This window comes from Passer montanus, unplaced genomic scaffold (assembly GCF_014805655.1).
Source record: "Passer montanus isolate IOZ18808 unplaced genomic scaffold, ASM1480565v1 scaffold32, whole genome shotgun sequence".
Taxonomy (NCBI): Eukaryota; Metazoa; Chordata; class Aves; order Passeriformes; family Passeridae; genus Passer; species Passer montanus.
This window is the reverse complement of record NW_024367930.1, coordinates 5269715-5292429: the sequence shown is the minus strand read 5'-3', so window position 1 is coordinate 5292429 and position 22715 is coordinate 5269715. Positions and strand designations below refer to the sequence as shown.

At 39.8% G+C, this 22715-nt stretch overlaps 1 protein-coding gene across 1 annotated transcript in view; it reads right to left on the bottom strand.

Moving 5' to 3' along the window:
- The window catches only part of CUL1 (cullin 1), a 52428-nt gene extending 30911 nt beyond the window's left edge, over nt 1–21517 (bottom strand). The window contains exons 1-2 of the mRNA XM_039715026.1: nt 21400–21517; nt 5967–6259 (exon numbers count right to left, since the gene is read on the bottom strand). Of these exons, the coding sequence (XP_039570960.1) occupies nt 5967–6106 (140 nt within the window). The 5' untranslated portion in view covers nt 6107–6259; nt 21400–21517. The remainder of the gene's footprint in view (nt 1–5966; nt 6260–21399) is intronic.
- Nucleotides 21518–22715: the final 1198 nt, after the last annotated feature.

The window sequence follows — 22715 nt, the reverse complement described above, 5'->3', positions numbered from 1 at the left end:
GGAGGTATCAGCAAGAGGTTTTATCTACGTTCTGCTCATCATCCAGTAAGTAAGGGTTAACCCCACAAAGCAATTCAGAGAAAGCAAACAAACAAAATTAAGAGCCTGTACCCAAACCCACACATTCACCACTTGTAATTAAGTTTCAATTGATACATTTTGATACATTGATACATTTAAGTCTTTAGATTTGATACAACTGCTCCCCTAAAACACTCCATTTTAGACAAACCATTTTAGCTGGGGAAGGACTGAGGCAAGAGATTGAGAAGCTATTACAGCATCAGCCATGCAGCTGCTATGAAAATCCAGGCATAACTCAGCTCAAACACGTTTCTACAAGTCTGAGATCAGAGACACTTTCAGCAAAAGCCATCTGAACACTAACAGATAACTTGTTTCTCTCTCTACAACATAAACTCAAGTGTATCACAGAGAAGCACTGAGTTACAAGGAAAACAAAATTTCAAAGCTAAATGCATAAACAAAGTGTACACTCTTTATGCCAGGGAGTGTAAGAACCGCCATAACTGAGGCTGCTTTTAAATTTCTTTCTTTGCATTGACAGAGGTTGGTTCTGAACAGAATATTATTGGTTACTATAAAAAGCAAGTAGAACAGCAAGCAATCATTGTGGAAGAGTGCATAAAGAAAAGAAATGATTGCACAAATATAAACATATTCTGCCCTTCTTTCAAACTGAAGATGCAATCTTTGTAAATACACACAAATGCATACAATTATATGTACCTTTCCACACAAGAAAAGGTCTGTTATGTATCCTTGAAACATGTCAACAAATACATTTACCTCTGCCTTCATGTTTCACACAAGCACTAACTGGAACTTGAGAAGTCCTATGAAATAGGATATTGCATACATGCAGGACTAATACTAGCAGACAGAAGAGGCTGCCTTGATGTATCCAAAGTGACCTTAAGCAATTTGACATTGAAGTGAAAAGGATGGTTTAGAGTGATAGAATCTTAAGAGAAAATGGAACAGTGTCTGAGCTGTAAGTAAGTGCATGCCCTAACACCTCAGTATCTTTTCTGCATAGAAAGAGCATAATAATCTGTTCAGAAAGAAAAAAACCAAGAACATACCATGCTGCCTGGTAACAACAGATTCATGTGATTAGAAAATCAAATATTTTCACAGTTTTAATATGCATCTGCTGATCTAAAATCCTACTAAAATACAGAAATTCAACAAGGAAAAAAGATTGCAATAGAAGCAACTACAAAAGATCTTGGCAAAGTATGCTAGGAAAAGGGTTTCATGGTTTTGCTTGGTCAACATATAGTACTGGTGCTGAATCTACTCAGAGGGGAAAAAAAAGTTAAATATATTTAGACTTTCTATTTTATAAACGGATAGATTATCCTGAGTCATCGGGTATTTTTGAAGTGCAAGCATACTACACTTTATTTAATGCTCAACACAGTATTTTCCTGTACCACTTGCTCATATGTGAGGGAAAAAATTTCCCATTTTATAAAATTATTGCAAGAACCTTTTCTGATATACAATTACTTACATTTGATTCAATGGTTATTCAGTAGCCACCGCTTTGTTAAAGTAAGTGAACAGAACTGAATCACAATAATAAAGGATTTTTCATAAAATAATGAATTGTGACAGAACAGCATAGCCTTTACCTATCCTTGACAAACTTCAAGCAATTATTTTGAAAATATTTACTAATGATGGCTAATAATGGAATAATGTACAAAACAGATTTGTAAGATCCAACTTACTGGTATAAGACTTGAGCAAATTTTAAGTCATAATAAATTAATTCATTTTCTTCAAATTTCCACATAAGACCTATATGATAATGATACCAATCAACTACTCAAATATATTCTAGGAACCTGTTGAAATCAATAGTTTAATTTTTATGTATATAGCATTTGAAAGACCTTGTAAGCCAACCTGAACACTACAATTTCTATCTTCATTAAACAAACACATCATACATTTCACAGTATTATAAACTCTTTTTATCAGTGACAACATTTTAAGATATCCTCATGCAGATATAAATCTCATTTGTTATAAATGAACAGCAACTGGACTCTTTAAATTAGTTTTTCTCAAATTTTCTTTAAATATTAAATTTGGTCAAAAAGATTAATCTGTTCTGTATGGGCATATATTAACTAGATTGTTTAAAAGAATCTCTAAAAATGCTTCTCAGGTTATGTTTTGTAAATCAGGGCAGTGAAAGCATGAATTTGTCAAAATTTTGGCATTTCAAAGAATGCACACATACAACAGATATAAGGACACTACTAATCTTTCTTCACTAATGCTACCTGAAAATTGTTGATGTGTGCTTCTAAAAAAAAGTGAAGTATTTTAGCAAAGTTATTCAGCTCTTTGTCTAAGTCACCGTAGAAAATTACACTACTTTGATACAGTGCAGCAAAGTTTTCTGACATTTTAGTACTTGGCCTGAGAATCTTAAGATACATGAAAAAAGAACAGTAACAAACCCCTTTTATTCTCTCCACTGAGTTTCAATAGAAATGTCCAGCAAACCCCACTTCATCCTCTCGTACCATGAGGTTTGACGAAAATAAATTGCAGGCTCACCAAACAATTAGTTTGAAAACTGGACATCATTTTCTGCCAAAAGCAAAGAAAATAGCCCAGGATGTATGAATACTTTATTACTGCCAAATGGAGTTAAGAAGAGGTGGCTATAAAGAAAAGTGGCCTACAGCAGTATAAATAAGTTGAGTAAGAATAATTCTAGTAAACCAAGTAATATGTTTTCAACCAACAATTCAAACCAGAGATTTTTGGCTATACAAACGTACAGCTCTCTCTTGGACAGACTAATTGAAGTTTCCTCCAAACAGACTAAATGCCACCAGGAGATGTTCTGTATACATATACCCCTAAACACCGATTTTACAAACGAGTCCTGTGGATCACAGCCTCCAAACTAATAATCACTAAATGGAAAACAGGGTGAATAGGCTCTTCCATCACAATATTAGTAGTACTGTTAGGTCTGTTCCTAGAAATCTAGTTAATTTTATTGCTTTTTCTCTTCTTGGAAGAAAGTCAATGTTTGGCATGCAATTCTGAGCTAGCTGGTAATACTGGTTGTCAGATGATGTTAATTACTGTTATAGGAACAACTAGGCAATTCAATACTAAAAATTACATAATATCTGGGTAAGGAACAGAAAAATATCTACATTTCATTTTCAAGAATCTCACATGTGGGGGACAAAAATGAAATACCAAAACAACAAACCACATAAGAAGGAAATACACGATCATCTGATCTCACCAAAAAATGTACCTTGCAGTTAAAAGCACAAATAAATCCAAATTACAAGAAGTATGGATGAGGAACTTCGTAACCACCATTCAGAAACAAAATTTCTCATTCACCTCTTCAATAATCTCAGATCTAGAAAACTCCTGGAATCATCTTGTTTCTGCTCCCACTGAAATGAAGGGGAAAAAACCCACCTTAAGCACAGGCTCCAGCCTGTACTCAAGAGACTGAAATTACTGTTTCACAAAGAGAACCTCTGAACAGAGAAAACAAGTGCAGGTGTGACAGAGGTCTGAACTGCTTGAATTGCATAACTATTCCAATTCTTTTCCAGAGGGACTTGACCAAGACACAACAAAATCTTCTACATTTCCAATCAATTTTGATTGAAAAATTGATAGCAGATATATGACTGAAGGTAAGTTTGCTTATATGCACAGTTCTCCTCTTATAAATTAGAGGGATGAAATGAAATCCACTTCAGGAGCAATATCCTAACAAGAAAAAAAAAAGGGGGTGGATGGGGAAAGAGAGAAAGAGGACAAAAGAGGATGAGGAAAGACTAAACTGTCAATTGTCAAGACATTCTTGTCAGTACAGCTGATCTTCAGACCAATTACAGCTGCAACTGAAACGCATCTGCAGCTGTTCTGCTTTCCAAACTAAGCTGGTTGATAAGCAAAGCTTCCTGAAATAAAAACCTACCAGACTACAAGACTTGCTGTACACAAGAACTGGGCAAATATGTTACAGTTACTGCTTTGAAAGGGATGTAATCTTTTAAGCACAACTTTTGAACACGGGTACTTGGTATAGGATGCAAAATCCATTGCTATCTTCATAGGAGATTAAATACTCAGCCTAATCACTATCAAATTTTCTGAGTTAGCGAACTATTTTATTAAAAGTCCAAAAACTTGGACAAAAAGTCCAAGCTGGCCACCAAAATTACCTAAATTAACTCACTCAAGAAATTAACAAAAACAATCCTTATTTTTGTACCAACAACTCCTCAAAGCAGAAACAAGGAGGAAATGAGTAACTAATAGACAGCATATCCCTTTTACAGCTTCATTCTGAGCATCTTTGAGAACATCAGGAGAGGGAAAAAGCCAGTGTTTAACCATTACCACTATAATCAGTACTTAGTCTTCAGCTGCCCTGCTTAACAGACCTCATGAACAAGAATATATTAAAGGCACTCAGAAGAAAAAACTCAGAGCTTCTACTGCATGTCAAATTTCTATCAGACATTCAACTTCTACAGACTTGTTTCACTGAGTCAAAACCAATGTTGAACCTAGTGCTGGAAGAAAACACTAATTTTAAATCTTAGGAAAAGTACTGACCCTAAACAAATGTTATTCCATCTTCCTGTTGCTATTAAAGAAGTATCCTAGAAACACTCAGCAGGCTGCTTGGGACTTCTCCCACCACAGCCTGGAGCACAGATTCTGCAGGCACAGATAGAAAAGATTACACATTGATGCTAAGATTATATGCACAGAAAAAGTTTTCTATCTCCTTAGAAAGTCCAGGGAACCACAGAATTGACTGGTTTATAGCCTTGAAGCTCTGTCCTTTCAAACAAATTAATACACACTAAAATTTTATATGCTGCAATTCCAAATCAGTGCCAACAACAGCTACAGATATTAGTTCAGAATAATGACTTCACTAAAAAACCCAACTCTAAATACTGATAGAGAAAAGCAGCAGAACTACTTAATGATACAAAATGTATTTAGTTATCATGTCTATCATATGTACAGCAAAGTGTGTAGACCATCACCTTTTTAAGCAGTGCTGACTTTACTGAGCAATACAAGGTTACAAGACTCAAGACAGAACAAAAGATGCAAAACAAAGGTCATTGAATCCATTTACATGGCACCTTATAGGTGAAATAAAAAAGAATTTCCTTTCTAAATGAAGACCTAAAGTCAAACACCGAAGCCATAATACAAGAGACACAATTCTCCTACAAATTAGTTTTAAAAAATCGTTATACACTACCTGATGGAAACAAGTTTCCTATAATCTTCCAAACAGTACCTCAGTGCATTCAAACAAGGAGGCTAACCCCTTTCCAACATCTTATAACAGCACCCAGAATGTATTTTCCAGAGATGCTGGAAAATAACTCTCCAGTACAAGCTAGGAATTAAAGCAAAATCCACTGGAGATATTCTCACTCCAGCTGGAAAATTACACAAGTCAAGAGTAAAGTATTACATAGAGAATGACAATTGAAAAATTTCCAGGTAACTGGACATGATTATCAGTAAGACCTGAAGCATAATGCCAGAGACTAACAGAAAAAAAAAGAGGAGGAATTTCTGTTTTCTTCATGTGCACTGTGGACTCAAAATTCAACCTATTATAAAATCGCTTTAAACATGTGCTCTATTAAAGATAACAGTAATCAAACCTGAAATACAGAGGTAGCCTTAATAATTATGGAAGCCAGTTTTCCAGACAACAGAAAATGTTCCTGATTTGCCAGCAATATTAAATAGTAAAGGCCAATTTTCACAACAAAACCATGCATTCTTAAAAGCCATTAAGTGAAATAGTTATGGAGCAATTTTCTGTCTAAAAAACTAAAAAGCTATCTCTAATCTACCAGCAGTGAGAGCACCAGCTATCATAGGCACTAGGATACGTGTAGAGTTCCATGTATCTGGATTTCGCCATACTTTGTCTGGTGTAAACCTGTTGAATTCCAGCTCTTAGGTCATCCCATATCTGGTCAAGACCAATCTGTTTAAGTCCATGCGGGTTCTGACTCCTATTTGATGACATTTTGTATTTCCTGTAAAGTCTTCCAGTGCAGCAGCCTGAGCTCTTGTTATTCCTCCATCAGAATCACAAGTCAAGTAACATTCTAAACTCAGCTGCTGCAACTCAGCACGATATTCTTTACACACAAAAAGTGATGTTTCCCAGGAGGATAACCTGCAATAGGAAAAGAAAATATACATGTTATACAACAGTCTAAATTTATCCACACTAAAGATACAAAATTTATTATTTAATTGAAATATTGTTGTTTACACAGATGAGAAATCCATCTTAAGATGTGAAATACCAAAACCAAGGAACATAATTTAGCAATTCACCACAAAATGAGACAGTACCCAGAGCTATCCAAAGGCTGTAGGTACTTAGATCAGTGCAGGTGACAACAAAACTGTAATGCTAACAACAAAACATAACAGTAGAAAACTTTCCAAGCAGCAGACACTATTTACCGGCAAGTGTAAATAGTTCCTTCCCATTCAACAGTACAACTCCAAAACTTCTGATCAGCTCTGGGTTCTGTGGTAGCTCATTGTTTAATAAACATCCTTATGGATGTCAAAGATTAACCAGAAGATATTACAAATAACTTTTTCTTCAGTTATCAATAACTCTTCCAAACTTGTACTATTACAGGCAACCTGAAAGGCCAAGGCATTTTGGTAGCAGAGAATTTTTCTATCTGGCAAGCATATGCTTACATTAATTTCTTTGCTATGAAGAAGAACACCACTTTCTTCAATGTCATTTTACCAGCAAGAGAACATACAGTCAATAATGGGAAGAAAGAACTACTAATAGGAGTACACAGAATAAATATTGAATGAATTGTGAATGAAGCAATCAGAAAGTAAGAAAATACAGTACTCCCATGAGTTTTAAGTGCACAAATTTTGGGACATAGTGAAAGCATGGCTACCAATTCAGCCTTGTGATATTATGGTGAAGAAACACATTCACCTGAAAGGTCCACTGAAAACATCAAGCAGAGAAGACTGATTTTTACACAAGTCCATAAAAATATGTTTGCAATTTTAACATGTCTTATCCTCCAAAGCAACAAAATTAAGAACCTATCAGAAAATGACACTGTAAAAAATTAGCACACAAATAAGAGGGCTGTACTAAGTTAGGACCAACTTAATCTTACTGGAGTCTTTCCATTCATTTAGGGACCTTATCAGAAAGATGGAGAAAAACTTCTACTAGTAACTGTAGTTACAGGAAAAGGGTCAATGGTTTTAAATTAACAGCGGGTAGGTTCAGAGTGGATATAAGGAGGAAATTCTTTACTGTGAGGGTGGTAGTAAGACACTGGAACAGGTTGCCCAGAAAAGTTGTGGATGCCTGGTGCTGGCAGTGTTTAAGGCCATGCTGAAAGGAACTTTGAGCAACCTGAACTAATTGAAAATGTCCCTGTCCAAGACTAGACTAGATGATCCTTTCCAGCCCAAACCACTCTGTCATTCTGCACCCTAGAGCTCACTGACCGGAATACTCAAACCACAGTGCAACTTTATGGCTTTCCATTCTTCTACAGACAACACAGCTTTATGACAAGTCTGTCATTCATCCAAGGCTCATATGAACCCTCCTGTAATTTCAAGAATAGTATAGGCTGAGACCAAATAAATCCTATTATTTGTTGTTGATCTCTGAGCAGCAGAAAATAAAATATATTCTTTCAGGACCTACTGTTAAGTCATAGGTACTTAGTCACAGCCACTTCTAGGATATTCCATGTTCCACTCCAGGTTTCACAGAGTTCTGAAAATTAAGTATTCTCTTATACCCTCCCCGACTGCCACTCAGTTATCTGAAGCTCTCTTCTGCCTTTTCTCCTGGACGCTAAAAAGACCAGCTGAGATAGAAACATTTTTTCATTCTTTTCAGTCAATGACTATCTTACTAAAGTAACAGAAATTACCATTCCTTACAGTCCTTTGCTTTCCCATCACCCATACGCATTTAAATCTCCAGCTCTAAGTAAAAACATCAAGAAGTATTTTTCATTACGTGAGTCTCAGCAACAAGTATTGTCTCAATACAATCTGACATACAACTGATTACATAACTAATTTTCTTTTTTACAGGTGAAACAGTTACTCAGAAGATTAGGTGGAAAAGCAAGAATTCAACCAATGTACATCTCAGAAAACACACACCTAAAATTCAACCCTGCCATTTTTGTTTCTCTAATTACAGCAAGCTAGTTATTAAAGACACATGACAATCATGCATTACAATGCTGAAGTGCAATCTAGATCATACCTTGCTTGTATTTAACTTCTTTAATTTATGGAAACTGAACCTGCTGCAGTACTACTGATGATGGACTTTCAGGACTGAGCAACAAAAGCCAGGAAGAACAAAGGTTCACGAGTGGCCATTCACCTCCACTGTTGGAAATGCTCTGTGCAGCAGCGCGGCACGTGTTACACACCCACAGCTGTGGACTGTGATCCTAAGTCAGTATCGCAACAAAAGCAAGAAAATTAATTCCATGTCTACAATCCAGGAGAGCCGAAACACTTTGATTTCTTACATCTGCTACTAAAGAAGACACGGTTCTGAATCTACAACACCACGACCACTGCTGTGCGTGCAAGAAATAACTGACTGTCACTTGCTTATTAATCTGCCAGTAGCAAACAGCCTAGGGTTAGAGTGCATTTGTGTAAAACACATTTTGGTGTACCTAACACAAAATACTTAATTGCTCTATAAGAGCTACTAACAAAAGGCCAACCCCTTGCTAGCTAGCAGAAAGCATAACCAGCAGATGTTGCGTTTCCCCCTCTGCGATGATAGAAATATTTACCTCTCCTCTCTAATTAAACATTTCCTACTTTTTATGTACCCTGGTGCATCTATGAATACTACCTAGTCCCAGAATCTTTTCAACTCAAGGTGTTCCTCATTCACCCTTCCTTTCCCCTCATGTAAACGGCTGTTTTTAACTCAGGTTGTAGCTATTAAGAACGCTATGAAAAAACCTTAATTTTGGGTTTTTTTCACATGCAGTCTACTATATAAAAATATTATTTATAAGTCATAATTCCACTGCAATTGACGCTACCTCACTATCCTTTGGCTGGCATTCAATTTGAATTTTGCAATTAAACACATGAATACAGAATGACAGTACCATTTTGCTAACTTCCTAGACTCAAAAAATTTACTTCTTCCAGTTAATTACTACTGAACATTAATCAGAAAATAGAGCAATAAATGAATAATTCTGTAAGTCACTATCAATTTCTTCCAGATTTATTCACGTCCAGAAAAACAGAAAGGTAATTATTAGTATATTACTTTAACAAGAATAAAATTTCAATATGTAAGAATACTTTACTACAAAAGCATACTTATGAGAAGAACGACCAGTACTTAGTGGTTAAACTATAGTATTAAATTTATAGAAAGAGCAGAGGTAACACAAGGCTTTGTTACTTGGCACAGTTGTTATTATACACAAATATATGATATTCTACTTCACGTGAAAAGTGCTATTATTCTGATTCACACACAAAAAACTCTTTACTCTGCAAACAATTCCCAAAGGTCAAATCAAGTCTGCAGCAGTTACACTGCATCTCTTCATCCAACATCCCAACTGCTAAAAAGAGGGAGAAGAGTTCCTAAGCCAGATTTCTCAGTGCCCAGACTGTGTGCAACTGCCTGAATTAAAACCTCACCATTAATTCATGAGCTTTAAACCAGTGAGCTCTCTCCCTTGCAAAGTGCTCTTGGCAGGACTATGCACAGGCTGGTCTTGAACTGACCATTGCTGCGTTTTCTTGCCCAAACAGATCAGACTTGCTGCTGACCTGCTTCAAGGATAAAATCAGCTGCCTGAGTTGCAACACCCACTCTGCAGCTTTGGATCAGAGAACCCAAACTTCATTATAGCTTCAGGAGCAGCTGTATTTGCATGAGAAATATCACCCTTGCAGTTTCCAGACAATATATGCACAATTTGATGCAGCAGGATGATAGTGGTCAATGCCTGCCAATCTTTCAACCCTGCACTCAAGTACTGCAATTAAAACAGTCCAAACAAAAGGAAGTAACACTTCTGCCAAAACTTTAAAACAGCCTTCAAAGAGTTGAAAGAAATGTTACTCCCTCTTTTTCATTACTTGGGGACACACACCACGATAGATAAACATTGCAAAGAAACACACTGTATTAGAAAATACTGGGCTTGTTTTTGTTGATAATCTAATAATAAAGAGTATTTTTTAAGATATCCCACCTCTCTGGAAAATGATGTGCATGTGGGAAGAGACCGCCAGGAAAACGTGAAAGTTAACCCAGCTTTTATCTAAAAAACGTAATAGGCCCCCACCAGATTTTCAGCATCCCAAGCCATCTGCTACAGCAAATACCTAATTTTTACATCCTAACACAATACAACTTTCAGCTTTACAGCTCCAAGGCCTGTGCATCACCTGTTGTTCTCCCATAACCCCTTATTTCTAAATTACATACTTCAAGATAGTTTACTTCAGTAATTACAGACAGAATTTGAACTTATCAGCTTCTTGCACGGTAAGAACTTAAAGGTTCAGAGCAAGGTTTCTCAGCTGACGCAAGAGCTCAGCACTGTTTTAAAGATGCCATAAAGAGGCACAACCTCTAGACTTAGTTTATCTCTTGTCTAATTTCAAACGTGAGGAAAATATTCTTGTCATGTCTAATAGCCTGAGTTTAAGTGACCGGATTTAATCATACTAAACCCAAACCCATCTGGGAAGAGAAGCAAGTTTCACTAACAAGCTATGGTGGAACAAATGTCACTAAAAATAAGTTCAAAAACCTTCAGCATTATGAAGTTTCTGAAGTATCTTGACTTCAGCTGATATGTTAGCATTATGAGCTCTACACTGTAACATTGCTTAGCTGAGCCATGGTCCTGCATGCAACATTATATAGCACTCACATTTCTGTCCAGAATTATTTTAGGCCACTAAATATAAAGGCTATGAGCTAGGTAGACAATTTATGCACTTCACATGACAATTCTTAAAGCAAGACTAGGAACAGGCATAATGTCCTTAGCACTTCACATGCTACAAATGTGTAATTAATAAACATCTGCAGAATCTGCCTATAGCAGACATTTTGCTGTGCCCCAGCAAAATGACACAACTATTGTAAAAAATGGTTATTCTAGAAATTGATACCAGAAGAGAAATACTAGAATTTTTTCTCCTTTTTCAATAAAGCTATTTAAGAGACAAATGACAAAAATTACAAGGTTCAGTTCCTCTGTATTATTATAAAACACTGAGCTACCTGTAGTGTGAAAAGCTTTAGCTCATCTCATTTTCAAGGGAGTTAAATTCAGTTCATTATGAGAAAAGGCAGAGATGTATGCATGCATTCCTCCCTTCCAAAAGTTGTCTTTGGGTGGTAAAAAATTCTGTGCAGCATTTAAAAAAAATGCAGCAGCAAGCATGTGTATTTTGGCAGTAATTTAAGACCAAGTTTTGTAAATTTGGTGTAAATTTTGGGTGGTTAATACCGTACCTCCCTAACGATGACTTCATTTTGGGATCCAATGTTCTCTCCACGCCCCCTCCTCTGTGTTTTACAGCTCTGATCAATGATATCTAAAGCACTGTAATTAATACACTCCTACATTACTTCATGTGCCAACCATACAGTTGCCAGCTGAACAAATAAAGCCTGGACATGTTCTTCACAGCTAGAAAGACTCTAAAATTCAATTTTACATTCAAATTTAAACACAATATATGTAAGTAACTTGAAATTGCAGTTTTCACACTTTTCTTATTTACTTAAATTATCCATTATTGTCTTCACTAAAAGCCTTTTAGACTCATGTGGTTTATCTGTATGCCTGAATACAAGTATTTTTCTAAAATATCAGTAGCTATTAACCAGAATAAAACCCAGAAACTTGGAGTGTGCCACTTTTTCTCTTTGCTTATTCTTTTACCAGCTCTTTAACAGTCTTTATTTCTTCCTTACAGCTCTACCTTTGTCTTCCTTGAACAAACAATTCCAGCAGCTTTTGACAGGTATCTCCCGACAATAATGCCACAGCTAATACAAAAAAAACCAAACCATACTCCAACACATACAGGCTGCCTCATGAACAAAGGCTAGATCTAGACTCAACAAGGTTTGCTGTTGTATTCTACTCAAGCAAACTCTCCTTTTTGCAACTCCAGCCAAAGTAAACTGGTCAATATTTAGAATCCCACAAACAATAAGTTTTATGGTTGTTTTACTGCATCAACATCAATGTGGAAAACAGTGCAAGGGACTACATCCTTAAGTACTACATAGGTAAAACATTTCAAGTTTTGCTTGGCCATCTTCAGAGAGTTCACTTTGCTGTTGATGAAATGATCCTTAAGTAGAAAGTTTGTAGATTGTTCCTAAACTGAAATGTCCTTTCTAATACCCAAGGTCTTGCACATTCCTGTGTCAAAAACAGGACACAGACCCTATAGTATTTTTTAACTGAGCCTGCAGTTAATGTGCTTCATAGCTTCTTCAAACACTCAGCTTTTACACCTTGCAAAAAGGAATGCTGCAGATTAGGAAAAAACCAAAAAGAATCAAGTCAAGATATGGGTGCACTGAAGAGAAGGGAGAAAGTTTTACAGAAGTGTCCTGGGTTTGTGTGGCAGCTTTTGATAGTGGCAGGGGGGGCTACAGGGGTGACTTCTGTAAGAATCTGGCTGCAGCTCCCCCCAAGTCCAAGAAAGACAATGCCAGCCAACTCCAGGATGGATCTACCAGTGGCCAAGGCTGTGCCAACCAGATATGGCAGTAACATCTCTGTGAGCACATATTAAAAAGGAAAATAAATTACTGCACAGATGTAATTGCACTCAGAGAAGACAGGAATGAGAATATGTGAGAGAAACTCTGCAGACACCAAGGTCAGTGGAGGACAAGGCACCAGAGTGGAGATTCCCCTGCAGCCTGTGAAGACCATGGTGAAACAACCATGCCTCTGCAGCCCACAGAGCACCACAGGGATGCAGATTCCCACTCACAGCCCACTGAAGTCCACAGAGGGGCAAATTTCCACCTGCAGCCCATGGAGGAGCCCCATATCAGAGCAGGAGGATGCCTGAAAGGAGGCTGTGATCCCACGGGAATCCCATGCTGGAGCAGGCTCCTGGATGGCCCTGCAGACCCATGGGGAGAGGAGCCCATGCTGGAGCAGGTTTCCTGGCAGGACTTATGACTCTGTGGGGAACCCATGCTGGAGCAGGCTGTGCCTGAAGGACTGCACCCTGTGGAAAGAGAAGCACTTCAAAGCAGTCCATGAAGAGCTGTAGCCCATGGGAAGGACTGATGCAAGATAAGTTTATGGAGAACTGTCCCTCGTGGGAAGTTCCCATGTCAGAGCAGGGGAAGGACTCTTCTCCCTGAGCAGTGGTAGAAACAGCCTGTGGTGAACTCACCATACCTCAGACCCTGTCTCCCTGTGCTGCTGGTGGGGAGGAGGTAGAGCCCAAGAAGGAGAGAGAGGTTGGGAGAAGGTGTTTTAAAAATTTGTTTTACTTTTCATTAACTTGCTCTGATTTTGATTAACAATAAATTCAATTAATTTGCCCAAGACCAGTCTGTTTTGCCCATGACAGTAACGAATGAGAGATCTGTCCCTCTCCCTATCTCAACTCATGAGCCTTTCATTGTATTTTTCCTCCTCTGTCTACTTGAGGGGAGTGATGGTGGGGCTTTGGTGGATACCTGGCATGCAACCAGGGTCAAACCACCACAATAAGATAAAGAGCCTCGAGCATTCCCACTTTCTCTCTGGCTTAAATCATATATACAATACAACCTGCATAAACCCAACAAAAACCAAAACAAACAAGAAAGGGAAAGACTAAACAAAGCCCAATGAAACCCAAAGAAACATAAATAATGAAGGATAATGCACATGAAGATGCACTTCTTGAATCAGTCAAGAAGATGCAGAAAAGGAAAATGAGGGAGGACAAGCCATGAAAATTGCTAGATACCCAACGTTCTTCTGTCAAGCAGAAGACAGAGTAATATGCCTTGTTTCCTTAGAAAGGGGCAAAAAAAACTCCCCAAAAAACCCACAAAAAACCCCCCAACCAAGCACCACCCCAAAAAACCCCACAAAACCAAAACAACAGCATCAGGGAATTAAATTCAATGCAATTCAGACAGAAAAAACAGAAGGGCTGGAAACTCTATAATACCTTGGGCCAGTTCAGAGACCTTAATGATCCTGCAAGGACAATTCTTACTCATAACTGTTTCCCCAAAAGACCATAGCAGACATCAAAACTTCAACTAAATCCAACTTAATAAGCTAAAACATCATAATCCTACTGATCTCTACCAAGAAAACAGTGTCATCTCACAGTTTGCTTCAGACACAGCATGCCCTCTGCCAGAACATCCAGGGCAAGCCTCTGAACCCTAACACAAATCTCCCAACATTATAACAGCACTCAATGCACCACAACATGCACTTTCACACTGCCTTGTTAAAGACGCAAACAGGAATTTTCACCTGCAATAATATTTCCACACAGAGTTTTTCCATGCTCTTGGAAGGCAGCAATTCTTACCAATAACTTTTAAAAAAACCATTAACACGTCACTAACAAGCAAAAACCAATTCTGCCTGGAATCTCTTCCCAACAGCTTGTTAATTTTACAACTTCTTCCCTCTTGTTATTTGTGCAAGAGCTCAACTGATCAAGGCAATCCAGTTTGACACTTCAATTTATAAATAAAGATGATGGTCACACTGATTAATCTTGCAAAAAGTCTGATATTTGCAGACATTTGAATGTACTACAAGAGCACAGCTTAAATACTGAAGAGTTTCCTCCCACCATCACCTTCATATTAATGTTTCATTCTGAAGTGACAAATAATGGATAAATCAAGAACTGTTGCAGTTACATTCATTTCCTGCATGTGACAAAATCACAACCTGTGAAAGCTGCTCCCTCTTTATTTTTTTATTTTCCTTTAAAATCGTGCCTCCATTATGTGCATGGATATATGTGCTAGTGAAATTGATTCTTACTGTGGTGTAATGCTGTAAACACTGTTGGCAATGAACAGTACACCTCTCATATATTTCATTCCAGATGCCTAACTACAGTCAGGCCAAAAAAGAATGAGAACTTTCTCATTAAAATCTAGAAGGGGATTTGTATGTAATTCTTCTGGTTCAACTATAAAGTCTGAATTCTAGCAGCCTTAACTTACAGCAAAGAATTTATACCTCACAAAAAGTTAGTTCTCCTTAAATTTAGTATAATTTTCAGCAAATTATTAATCAGTTTTGATCTCTAATGACTGCAACAGGCACCCTTGGTATAGAAGTGAAACAATTTAACTTAATTTTGTAAAAGTTAAAATTGCCACACATCCCTAACAGCCACATTTAAATCCTCCTTCTTTTTGATTAAGCTTGCACCATTAAGTTTTAAAGCTAAGCCTGCATTAGAAACTAACGAAATCAATTTAACTACTTAAGGATATAAACTTTGATTTTATACAATTACTATTAGTGACAGCATCCTAGCACAGGCACACTTTCAGAAATAACAAAGCTTCTTCAAAGTTATCCCTGAAAAAAAAAAAGAGAGTAAGAGAAAAGTCTGTTTTCTTAAAAAAAACCCCAAACATTCTAAAAAAGCATTTTCAATTGTACAGTGAAAAGTCCATCTTTTAGCTACCCAGAAGCAAGCAGAGCATTTACCCATGAAAATTATTACCATGAAAAGCAAGATGAAAAGACTAACAGCTTGAAAATGATGAACTATTTCCTAAAATTCTCTTTTTTTTCCCTAATTCAGTCCTCCAAACTTTAGATAAAACTGCCAAGTGACAGTCTCCACCGCCTGTGAGACTAGATCTTGCAAATTTACATAAGAAATTAAGTTTAAATTACAGAGCAAAACAGGGTGAACTCAGGTCACACCACCAGCCTTAGTTCTGAACTGTAATCCACTTTAAGATATTGTCCAACCTGAAACACAGAGGAACAAAAAGCCAAGTTACATTAAGTGCATATTAAAAATATAAGAAGTTTCTGACTTCAGCTATGGCTGAAATTACCTTACTAATAACCCAAATTTTTGTAGCCAGCTCCCTTCTTCAAATTTAAACACTTCACTTTTTTTCCTACCTTGTATATTAACGAATCAAATACATCTGGGTCCCAGTAGCAAAGTCACCAGGCTCTAATAAAATAGGAGAAGCATGTGCATCTCTTCAAAAGCTAAGTACATTATCAGAGCAGAACGAGGAGCTCTCTGCACTGCAGAAACTTTCCACCACCATGATCCCGACCATCCTACACATATCCATTTCTTCTGCACAATAACACCAAGCTTGAGACATACAGCAACATAAACTAGAGCAAATCTAATGAAATCCAAAGACAAGGAGAATTTTATATCAACTTTAGGTACTTCTAATTTAAAGAAAAACAGAAGTCAATGGTATTGAACTGATATTCAAATCTAGCACATAACTACAAAGATATAAAAGAAAAGGTATTTTCTTAATGCTTTATTCTTAGTCCTGCTGTCAAGCAGCCTTGTATTCACTAGACCAAACTAAAGCAGGGACCCCTTTGATTCCAAAACCAGAACATTCCAAAGTGGAAGAAAATGAGGTAATTTTTTCCCTGAGATTTTGGAAGAACATCACATGGAAGTTACACTGTTTATTCGAGAACCATAAAAGGGTTTGGGTTGAAAGGCACCTTTAAACATCACCTAGTAACATCCCCTCTGCCACAGACAAACATCTTGCACTAGATCAGGATGCTCAAAGTCCCATCCAACCTGGCCTTCAACACTGCCAGAAATGGGGCATCCACAACTTCTCTGGTTAACCTGTTCCAATGCCTCACCACCCACCAAAGCAAAGAATTCCTTCCTTGTAACCAATTTAAATCTACCCTATTTCCATTTAAAATTTCTGTCCTTTGTCCTGCCACTAGAGGCCTTTGCAAAAAGTCTCCATCTTTCTCATAATCCCCCTTCTTTATACACTGAATGAAAGCCTCAGTAAGGTCACCCTGGAACCTTCTCTTCTCCAGGCTGAACAACCCCAACTCCCTCAGCTATAGGAAAGGTGTTCCATCACTCTGATAACTTCTGCAGCCCTCCCTGGACCTTCTCCAATAACTGCATGTCTTTCTTGTGTTGGATGCCACAGAGCTGGGTGCAATGCTCCAGGTATGAGTCACCAGAGAAGAGAACAGAGAGTGAGAATCACCTGCTTCTTTTTACAAGTTCAGGATACTACTGGCAAAGAAAGTAGTGAAATTTTGGAGAGAAAGAGACACCACTCTGGCAAAAATTTACATATGACTCTACACCCATTCCCACATGTACCAAATATAATTACTATTTTCCTATTTTCACAGTAGCCTTCATTCATTTTTCTAAGATTCATAAATAAATAAGAGGTTGAAAAACACTACATTAAATAAAGTGGAATGTAATCAATAGTTGGTTTAACTAAAAAAAAAAATGTATTTGATTTTGAGTTGTATCATTTACAAGAAGAGGTAAGGCAGCAACAGGAAGAGATTCTCTCTTGTGACATCAGAGGTTCTGTGGGTAAAGAGAAAACTGACAGAGAACTACCCACTGGGACACAGACAATTTCCTAAAGCAGTGCTCTTTACAGAAGCTGGAATAACACAAGGAGTGTTTAAACCTGTGGTTACATTAAAGGCTACAAGTTACAGCACTATAGCAAGGCACATCAGCTCAGAGCAATTTTATTACCAAGTCATTTAATCATGTCTGTAACAGGTCTGGACTGCAGTGCTGTAGGAACATGAACAGCCAATCTGTTCTTGTCCTAGTAGTTCTTCTACTGAAAAACCTACAACTCTTACAATAAAACAGTAAGTTACTCATGTAGACAAGCTAAACATGCCTCCATAATTTTGCAATAATTATATTTTCTTACTGAAAATTCTCCTTTATCAAGCAAGGGAAACTCAGAGGTCTCCATAGCAAACCAAACCAAATAGCTGTTTGTTATTGCATGCTGAATAGATTATAATTTGTAACCAGGCCTCTAAATGTTGGTTCCAACAACCACTTCGTATATGGAGATAAACTTGAAAAATACAGTTAATTAAAACTTTCCTAATAGTGTACTCTTACCTAAAAAACGTGCTAGCACCTAAGTATGCTATTCAAAATGAGATCATGCATTCCTAAAGCACATGCAGAACTTCCAAGGCCAAGTTTTCCATACTCTCCTTTCTTCCAGGTCTGTGCAGCAGGAAGACTGCACCAAGCTGCAGGCTGCTATAACTGCCTGCTATATCCTCCTGATATCCCATCCAAGTGGGACATCTGCCCTGCTGTCCTTCTGATGCACAGAGAGAGACCCTGTTGGACATCACAGGAAATATAACAGCAGAGTTGGTAACACACTGACCTCTTACTAGGAAATCCCTCACTTCATGTTCATAATACAAATTTTTGGTGTTGAGAGTAGTGTAAGGGCAAGTGGAACATCTTTAAAGCTGTTTCATTCACTGCAATTTTGTGGGGTTTTTGATTAATTAAAAAAAAAATCAAACTTCAGTGGCAAGAGAGAAGATTCCAGGCATTTCCAATTCATGCAACCACTGGCACCTGGGATATGACTCATCATTAAGTTAGGCCCTACTGAAATAATTGTAACTACACAAAACTAGGCACTATCTAAGAACCACAAGTGATGAAAAGCAGTACTCTGAGATGTTAACACACAGGTTGTAGGATAACACTTCTTAAGCTTAGTATCTGAGAACTTTCTCTAAGGACTCGGTATTGTTTTCATAATAGTATATCTAAAATCCAAGAGCTTGCACCAAGACTACAAATAAGCTAAATTAAAAAAGAGGCAGCCCCAAAGCAGTACCCAAATAAGGGTGTGCATCCATTTACCTCAAATGAATTTAGGTTATTTAATAAAGCAACAAAGCAATGTGATTTTCTCATGCCAACTGATTGAGCAACAGGCCCAAGTTTTAAAGTCAATTCAAACCAGCATCCAAAGGAGCAAAGTGGAAGAAGAATCATTTTGCTAAACCACCACCACTATTTTGTTAGCCAAAGAGCAAAACTCACATGCCTAGTTTAGGAGGCCAAACTAAGACTGTCTTCTATATGATCCCTGGATAAGCAATGGAAAGTTTCCTCCAGAGACGTTGTTAATGCAAGACACTGAACTGGGATTCTAGAGTTAGGTGTACAAATTAATCCTGAGATTAAATGTGCTCACCACACCTCCATGGGACAAGTGTGTCCAGTGTTTAAACTGCATCTCAAACATTGGTTACACTTCACAGACAGCTCATGACCACATCTTAAGAACCAAAGCAACTAAGACAAACACAAAATAAGAAGCTGAACAACAAATACTGAAAACAAGAAGCTACAGAGCAGATGGAAAAGACTTCTTTCTGGTGAAGTCACCATCAGAAACACAAAGTGCCGATGCCACACAGACACGTGATCATCAACACACAACATTACAGCAGTTCATTGTGAGTAAAAACTCTGTACCATGGTACCTGTACAGTATCTTGCTACTTCCCTAAAAAGGAGGCATCCCAAATACACTCCATTTCAACTAAGAACCAATTCACAATATTGTATTACAAACATTATTTGGCCAAACTCAAGCTCTGCAGCCACCAGGTATTTCTGGCCCCCATGGACTATTCCTCCCAGTCCCGCCAAAAGGATTTCCAATAGAGAATTTTTTCTCCCAGAGTAGCATCAGGGCACGTGTCTGTATTAGGGCTGAGGTAAGTGATTATATATGAACATATACACCAAGAGAAAAGTTGCTGAAAAAGTCAGTAAAAAATAAAAACAAAATAAGGTAAAACAAGTAATTAATCTCTACCCTTTCAGTGTTTTACTCTATGCCAGCTGAAACAGAACACAAGTATTCAGATAACATAAGGTAAAATTCCTTTCTCCTCAGAGGCATAACTAGAGGATTTAAATACAAAGTGGGGGAGACAGCATATGAATCTACAGAGGAAAGGAGTATGTGCAAAGAAAAGAGGTGAGATGACAAGGAAGATTTTAATGACAGGAAAGTAAGATCAGAAGGGCAAAAAAACATGAAGAAGGAAATGGTTACTGGGCAGAAGAAAACTGGAAGAGGAAAGGTAACAGAGAGGTAATGGCAGTACTGGAATATTACTTCAACAGGAAACAAGAAGGGTGGGGAAAGGATCCCAATCAGGACACACTTAGTTTGCAGTGACAAAGTTACTGGGAAATAAATGAGCTGGTTATTTGTAACAAAAAATGCAAGACTAGTCATCTGGATAGAGACAATAAGTATACAAACAGACAAACAAAAGGTTACGGGGGCACCTTCTCTGGTAAGACCACAACAGTAGATGGCAACAAGGGGAAGCCTGGCGCACACTCCTTGAGAGCAAGAGAAACCTAGAGAAGTCGACCAAGATGAACTGTGGCAAAAATCCCCCAGCCACAATGGTACTGAGAGCACTAAGGAATGTCTCTAGGTACAACCAAAAAGCTCCCAGACTGACCTGAGTATCACTAGGGCTATGGGCATTGCTGGGATGAACAGAGTGAAAGGAAGCAGCACAGGGACAGAGAGCAGGTGAACTCCCCAAAACAGTGTCCGGTGAGGTTACGGATAAAAGCTCATAGGATAAAAAGAGGGCAGAGGCATGGGAGGAGCAGGGCCCGGGATGGCTGAGGTGGGCAGTCCCGGGGCCGAGGAGGGCACAGCGAGGGCTGCGGGAGGACGGGCCCGAGGTCTGAGAGCCGCCGGGGCGGGACGGAAGGCTGGGGCAGCCACCGAGGCGCCCTGGCCATGCGGGGCCGCGGTCACGGGGGAAGGCCGGGGACGGAGGGAGGGAGCGGGCAGCCCCCGGCGGCCGGGCAGACCCTGCGGGGCCGGGGCAGCCAGCGGGGCGCTCCCGCACCCCGACGGGGGCGATGCGTTCTGAGTGCGCAGCTCGCGGCCTCCCCGCTCCGGCCCGGCCCGCGGCTCCGGGGCCGGATCCACGAGCGGGCCGGGCAGCCACCACCGCCGCCCCCGCGCTCCGGGGCCGGGAGCGCGCCCGGGAGAAGAAAGGCGGGCGGGCGGGCCGGGCCCGACCGCCCCTTCCCCCGTTCCCCGCGGCGTGACTCAGTGCCGGGCCCCGCGCCGCCGCCTTCGCGTCCTGCCGGGCCGGGCCAGGCTGGGCCAGGCCTCGCTGCGACACAACGCCGCGGCCTCCCTGCACTCACCAGCATCGCGCGTCCCGCAGAGTCAGGGCCACGTCCGCCCGCCCCTTCCGCCTCCGCCGGGCCCGGATCCGCCGCCGCCGCCGCCTCCCCCCGGCGCGGCCCGGGGATCGCGGAGGCGTCNCGGGCGGGGGAACCGGGGCTGCGGCTGCCCGCGCCGGCAGGGCCCGGTGGGGCTGGGCCTCGGCCTCGGCCTCCGGCGGAGCCTGCCCGCCCGCATGAGCTGCTCGGCGGGGGAGGCCGGCCGACCGCCATCTCCTTGGCTGCCAGGCCCGGCCCTGCCCGAGGGGTCGTTGCTCCGACCCCTCCCCACGTTAGTCCAGTGCCACAAGAGCTGAAGGATGAGCTGAAAGACTTGGAAGTGATGGTTGTTGGAAAACTCAACATGAGCCGGCAAGTGTGTACTCACAAGCCAAAAAGCCAATCGAGCTTGGGCTGCATCAAAAGCAGCATTGGGGCAGCAGGGTGAGGGAGGTAATTCTGCCCCTCTCCTTCTCTGGTGAGACCCCAGCTGGAGTGCTGTGTACAGTTCTGGTGTCCCCAGGACAAGAAGCACATGCAGTTGGAGCAAGCCAAAAGGAGGCCTCGAAGCTGGTAAAAGGGCTGGAACACCTCTCCCATGAACACAGGCTGAGAAAGCTGCGGCTGTTCAGCCTGGAGAAGAGAAGGTTGTGTGGAGACCTCAGCAACCTTCCACTATCTGAAGAATCCTGGAGGGAAGCTGGAGAGGGGCTCTTTGTCAGGAACAGTAGTGATAAGACATAGAGTAATAGGTACAATTCAACAAAAGGAATTCTAAGTTAGATATTTGGAAGAAGCTCTTTACTGTGAGGGTGGTGAGGTGCTGGAACAAGGGAATAAGGTTGTCCAGGGAGGTTGTGGACGCCCCAACCGTGGCAGTGTTTAAGGTCAAGGAAGTATCCCTGCACATGACTGGGGGTGTTAGGACTAGATGATCTTTAAGGGTCCATTCCAAACCCTTAACATTCTATGATTCCATGTATTTCAGGTTGACATGATAAGACTTTCCTCCATCCATAGGTAAGCAGCTGCTTCTGTATGTATGAGAAACACAGATTTCTAAAGTGTTCTGTACACATTGAATGACACCACACTAAGTCTGGGAGTCTGAATGGATGGTACAGCTGTGAGTTAACAGTGTGTCTTTGTCAAGCAAGTGTTAAACCAAACGGTGAAGCTCCTCTGAATTATTCACTTCAGAAATGCCTCTAAGTGCATGAACATTGCCTTGAAAACTTTGATTGAAGTGTGGCTTTTGTAAGAGTGTAGAAATATTTCTGTAATTGTGAGTTTCAGAG